The 6586-nt window shown below is 36.8% G+C and overlaps 1 protein-coding gene across 1 annotated transcript in view; it reads right to left on the bottom strand.

Moving 5' to 3' along the window:
- Nucleotides 1–252: 252 nt before the first annotated feature.
- The window catches only part of phactr3b (phosphatase and actin regulator 3b), a 96254-nt gene continuing 89920 nt past the window's right edge, over nucleotides 253–6586 (bottom strand). The window contains exons 10-13 of the mRNA XM_052111658.1: nucleotides 5257–5318; nucleotides 3743–3883; nucleotides 2967–3043; nucleotides 253–2524 (exon numbers count right to left, since the gene is read on the bottom strand). Coding sequence (XP_051967618.1) covers nucleotides 2509–2524; nucleotides 2967–3043; nucleotides 3743–3883; nucleotides 5257–5318 — 296 coding nt within the window. The 3' untranslated portion in view covers nucleotides 253–2508. The remainder of the gene's footprint in view (nucleotides 2525–2966; nucleotides 3044–3742; nucleotides 3884–5256; nucleotides 5319–6586) is intronic.

Below are 6586 nucleotides of genomic sequence, written 5' to 3'. Positions count from 1 at the left end.
GAATTTGTTTTTCAAATTGTAATAGTAATTTTTCACATTATTAATGTCCTTACTATACATTGTGATCAGTTGAATGCCACTTTGGTGAATAAAAGTTCCAATTTATTTCCATAAGATCAAAATCTGTACATTATTCCAAACTTTTGGCAACAAGTGTATATTTTTTATTAAAAGTTGTATAGTAACAGTTAATACATTATGAACTAACAATTTTTTTTTTAAATGTATTAAAAAAACTAACATTGGCTAAGATGAATAAATGTTATAAAAGTACATAGTTCCATGTTAATTAATCATAATTAATGCATTCACTCATTTAAAAAAAAAATGGAACCTTTCAATTTTAAGAAGTCTTAATATGAAGTGCCATTTGTTCTCAATGCACGGCATGATTCACTACTGGAAATGATAATTCCAGGAGTCTTGATATTGCTGTTGGGTAAAATTACCCCTCCCACTTTGAAAAGGAAATAGCACTGAAAATTGTTTGTGTGTCTGTGTGAATTGTCTCCAAAATTAACTTAATGGAGCTTAATAACAGTGTCCACCCACTTTTTCAGTGGTCTTAGTTCTGGAAGAATTTTCCCATTCATTTCTTCCACAGGGATGCCATAAAATCCTTTATAGAAGTGTTCTAAGCCATGAACCAAACCAACCAGCTCAGCAAGCACTGACCTGCATTCTGTTGAGCCATCTACTCTCATGCCATGACAGGGAGAAAAACAAAAACAAACTAGAACTTCTTAAAATGCAACTTTAATTTAATAAGGCCAAACATTTAATCTTTGATTATTCACAAAAGAAATTGAGCACTTGAGAAATAAATGTACAACTAAAGACTGTCATTGCTCCTCAGAGCTTGGTGAGATGGAAAGGAGGAGGTAAGAACTGGCTTAACAATATAAATAATATTTAATACAACAAAAAGACACAAACATAAACACATACAGGGCAGCTGCCTGTAGTTCTCTCTCTCTCTCTCAAACTGCCGCCTCCGTCGCCTTTATCCATCTCGGGCTTGATCAGCCGGATTAGGGGCTGGGTGTGCAGTATCACACCCTGCCATATTGTGTTCTTGTATTTCCTTCAATGATGGTGAAACTACCCGACAGCTTATCTAAGACTTGACGCTATTGTACATATTTGCTACTGATAAAAGACATGAAAGGAATTGTATCTAATTCCCCCCTGAGGACACGACTTCAACAGAAGAGACATCAGCTGTCAAAATAAGGGTTATCAGTAGGTTTGATTCAATTAAATGTTATTGCATTAGATAACAAAATATCAAACTATGCTTTCCCTATCAAAAAATCTAAAGTTCTGACAAGATTGCCGCACATTTCCCACTCATTATTTTCACATGCAAATGAGCTTGCAATTCCCTGCAAATGTTTACCAGAAGTTTTCAGCAAACCTTTGGCGACAATGAAGAGTTTGCCGCAAAGCTCATTTGATTGTAAAAATAATTTGTGCCGAATTTGCTGCAAATTTGTAGCAAGTTTGCCAGAACTCTCGAATTTTGTAAAGGTTTTCACCTTTCTGCAATTTTTTCACTTTTACCTTTAAGCTGTAACATTTAAGGTCATTTTAGTAGCTGTATGAAGTCAGTTCCCCTCAAGTTCACACAGGTGTCCTAGCCAGGCAACCACAGGCGTACTGTAGTTCATTACATTTTAATATGCAACATGTTCCACTAACGTTTGATCAGAAAGTGTCCAAATACCTTTTCTCTTAATTTTGAACAGTTTATCTATTGTTTTATAAAGGTTTTGCTTGAAAAGTGAGAGTGTGCTATATTTCTTTAAAAAAATTGGTTTGATATTTTGTTATATAATGAAAAGACATTCATAGATTTTTAAGTGTGGCTTAAGTGTCCAAATACTTTGGGGCCACTGTATATATGGTACCCAAAGAGGATCTATCATCCATCCATCCATTTATTCGTTCATTCAGAAAAGAAGACAGACATTGTTGTTTCTTTAAAAAATCCAAAGCTTGTACTGTACAGACAATAAATAGTCCTTGCAAATGTAAAACATGATTTCTATTCCTCAGACTAACATCAATACAGCTGAAATGAAACTCAAGTTTTAGTAGGAGGAGCCCAGAAACGGTTTGGGATGTCACTACAGCACCAAACTGGTGTAGGAAAAAGGTTCAAATGAGTTCACATGCTTGACCCCCCCCTCCCTGATTGGCATCAAAAGGCGACCATTCAAAAACAGTCTAATTAGAAAATGTCCCTTTTTTTATGTCTTCCACCTTTCCTCAAGATTCCCTTGAAAAAGTATAAAGGTTCAATAATCTACAGACATGTAGCTTGACTGAGTGGAGTTTGGAGCTGCTTCAGGCTGAAGCTCCAGAGACATAGCCTCCAAGGGTCACTACCGCCCAAATATCAGGCCCTCCATGGAGTTCCCATGGACTAGGGCACGGGACGAAGCCTCCTGAGGATTTTGACTTCACAGAGATACAGTTAGCATATTCTTCACAGAAGAAACCTTGCTATGGTCGGTGGAACCTGTAGTGCAAAGGGAAAAGACACCTGTAAGTGTGGTGCGACCAGAAACCCAACTATCATCCATCAAATGTGTATTAATAGAAGAACAGTGTGTGAATGGGACCTTGCTCAGCTATTAGTGCCTATTCTTGGCTGCAGAAATGAGGTCTAACGTACAACAAGCGTAAGCAAAATGAGAGCAAGCATTTGTTATACATGTCTGCGAGCACTAATGCGTGCTGATCCTACAAATTCTGCAGTTTTAGAACGGGAAGGATGCGACTATATTTAGAACGACCTCCGATATTGATCTATGGTCTTGCACCTATATCGGTTATGCAAGAGGACATGCAAATGAGTTGCGGCAGGTAATCTATCATATATGCTATTCTTTTTTAGAAGTGAATGGTTACATAAACACAACGCAATGTGTAGAAACAAATAAAAAAGTAAACACACTGACCTTGTCAGATGCTTGCTTGACGCGTGAACCTCCATCTCATTGCTCTTGAACTCATTCAGCTCCTTGCGTATTGCTGCCTGCAAGACATAAATATCAACAATGAGTCACCGGTGAGCAGACACGCTGGTGCAACCAGTGACATGCAGGAAAATGCAGTACAAAATGACATCAAATACAACAGGAGGTTGCTTTTCAGCTATAAAGAAGACATTGTAAACACTTGAATAGTCATACTGTGCCACATCTGTGGTGCATAATAACTTGATTTCTACATGCCATTAGATCTACAATCTGTCCCTTTTTTTGTTGTTTTTATAATTGTTGGTCATGATAAGGTCCACACAGAATCTGTAGCCACAAAATCTGAATGCTTGCAGAATTTGAATGCACAAATAATACACATAAGTTACACACATCCTCTTTCCCTTGTGTACTCTGGCTAATTTGATAATGCATTAAGCAGCCAAAAAGAGTGTAGTACCCTGAGTACCATTTTGAAACGCATTCTGCAGCACCCCCCCCCCCCACCCACATATAAATATCAAATTTAAATGTCTTTATTCTTGTATTATTTAATTACATGAAAATGAATGATAAGATCATGGCACAGAACACTTTTATAAAGGATTTTAGGGCATCCCTTAGTTCCAGAACTAAGACCGATAAAACACAGAGCTTAATACTTGTTATATTAAATGTATTACAGTAGATCAGGGAAGTCAAACAAAGGGTGTGCTGGCCTGTAGAGGGCACATGTGCGCTTTGAATGTACACACCTTATCCGAAGCTGATAGTCTTGTCCAGGGCTTGTCTGCTCTCCTGTCGTAGTCCTGAGCTTTGGCCACCTCCACATAGTCGCTGAAGCGAATCAAGATTTTTCTGTCCCGCAACTCATCAACTGTCGGCCGCTGGTTAAGCTGGAAAGAAAAGCAGGGAGAGAGGTTTAGCCAACCAGTTGCAATACATTGTGCTGGCAGCATCAACATGGAAACTGTTACTATAAAACTGATAACAGTTCTGAATCTAAATTCTGATTTTACTCAATCCCCCATGTTCTTGTCACTCAAAAAATGTATGTAACCAAGGGAACTTAAATTCACTGAGTTGATTCAACTAAAAAAATTCTTCTCAGCTTTACTTAATCCATTTGTGTTGAGACAAAATGAATATTTTTGGCTTCGTTAACTGAAACTAGGCAGAGGATTTCTCGTTCCCAGCATGCTTTTGTATAGGACACGACGGGGGAGTAAATGTTCAAATTAAGTGTTATTTTATTTGTCTTTGTGCAAGATTAATATTAAATAGGATCTTTGTTAGTGTTTTATATTTTGTAATGTTGGCATTTAGAATAATTTATGTTTTGTTGTAGTTTTGGGAGTTACCTTTATGGTGAAAAGTGGAGCTTGAGCCCAGGTTGAGGACCAATGCATATAGAGTATTTAACATTTTGCTTTATCCATTGAGCAATTGCTATGCTAATCATAACATAGTGACCAACTTGCATTCAGTATTGCTTCCCACCAGCATGTATTTAGCATGATAACATTTACTGATACTTGTAAGCAATTTAATGAGCTTCATATGAGTTATTTTGGCATGCAACATTTTTTTTAAATTATTCAATTTAGTTAGATTTACATTTACAGTTATGTATTTTGCAGACGCTTTTATACAAAGCGACTTACAGTGCATTTATTACAGGGACAATCCACCCAGAGCAACCTGGAGTTAAGTGCCTTGCTCAAGGACACAATGGTGCTGGCTGTGGTGGTCGAACCAGCAACCTTCTGATTACCAGTTATGTGCTTTAGCCCACTACGCCACCACCACTCCACCATATTGAACTAGTTGACATTATATGTTAATTTTATTTTAAGAAAACTAATTTTAAACATATGGAACCATTGTCCATAACTGAATCAAGTTCAGCCAAAGAGTTTTTTTATTTGAATTTTTTTAATGGTAATAATGCTTTTACACTAACTATGATATCAGTTTTGAAAATGAATCATTGTCATATTCTTTTCATAGGCACATTTGTGAATTTATGAGCTTATGATGTCCTGCTGCATGAGTAAATTAAAACTGGTATTACTGGTCTCAGCTCAGAAGAAAATAGACTGTGGAAGCATACTGCTTGCTAATGCAGAGACATAAAAACAAATGTGTGTCCATACAGCTCTATCAGTGAGGTTCTGCCTGAGCTTTTATTTTGGTGGGGGGATTTTAGCTCAGATATGTCTGATAGATAGGATCAAATGTTTGCAAACTACAGGCTGTATACACGCACCTTTCTGTTCAACCTCTGCTTGATTTCCCTCCTCTCCTCTTGCTCTGTCTGGTCATTCCTCTCTACAAATCCAAAGACAACAGAAATCACATATGAGAACAAATATTGTTCAGAAAAATATCATTACTATTGCAAATCTGTTTAATGCAGCAGAAATTACACATCACCTTTAATTGTTCTTGATTATTTTTGATTCATGTTGATTAAAGTCATCTTAAGGCTATTTTTAAATTAATAATAAATTCACTGATGGCTACATCCACTGTCTGAACATCTGTTTTAGCAGCCATCATGTTCCAGCATCCCCACCCCCAACATATAATACATGAGCACCAGATTAGGGCCTTTCTTTAATAGGTTTTCTCCTTGGACAACACAGGGTAATGTTTCCCCCTCATATTTTCTTTGTGTTTTTTTTTTTGGACCGCTGTCAAATATGTGTGATTCGGATAATCTGAATCTGTGCAGTGATGGACTTAATTTGAAAAAATACAGGATGAATGCGTCTTGCATCTTGAATGCTTAAACAATAATAAACCACTTCTAAAAACAAGTTTATTGACCTATTGCCACAGGACTCTCTACCAATTGCTTGTCCTTGTATTGACTAATATCTTCTCTCAAATCCCAAAAGCTTCAGACGTGAATGTTTTAAGTGTGTGCTCATAGACAGGCAGGCGAGATGCCAGAGTCAGCAGACAGACTGCTGAGAGTCAGAGCACACAGGTGCCACGGCCCAAGATAGAGGCCTGAATGAAGGCCTCAGCTAAATAAACATGCCCCATCACAAGTGTGCTGAGGATCATGCGGCATGACTCATGGGTAATTGACTGAGGAGCTGTCCAGCTAAAAATATACTTGTTGGAATTAAGTAATGTGATTTTTTATTTTGAGGTATTTTGTTAAAATATATACATACTTGAATTCAATTTCAATTTCAATGTTCAAGAAAAGCCTAAAGCATGCAATAGATACTGTTTTGCCCATTTAGATAACGAATTGTTTCAATTAAGTCAACTTTTTCAAATGTAATGTAAGTATTATAAGTTAAACTCAGTTTCATCTAGATTATGATCATGTGGACCTGTGTAACTGAATTTATCCCATCCTGTCTCGCCCTGAGAATCAGTAATCAGTGATATTATTGTGTCAACCTGCTTAGATTGCACCTATAATCTCGGCGCTCAAATTACAGTCACACCTCTAAAATATATTATACTACTCTGTATATTTGTTTTGAAAAGTAGTGTTAATCTATTGATTAAATAAGGAACGCATCTTAATAAAGCACTATAAATGGAATAAAATGGCCCTGAAAAATTCATTTCTG

This window comes from Xyrauchen texanus, chromosome 39 (genome assembly GCF_025860055.1).
Source record: "Xyrauchen texanus isolate HMW12.3.18 chromosome 39, RBS_HiC_50CHRs, whole genome shotgun sequence".
In the NCBI taxonomy this organism is placed as follows: domain Eukaryota; kingdom Metazoa; phylum Chordata; class Actinopteri; order Cypriniformes; family Catostomidae; genus Xyrauchen; species Xyrauchen texanus.
The sequence above is the reverse complement of the archived record's forward strand: the minus strand, read 5'-3'. Positions and strand labels throughout refer to the sequence as shown.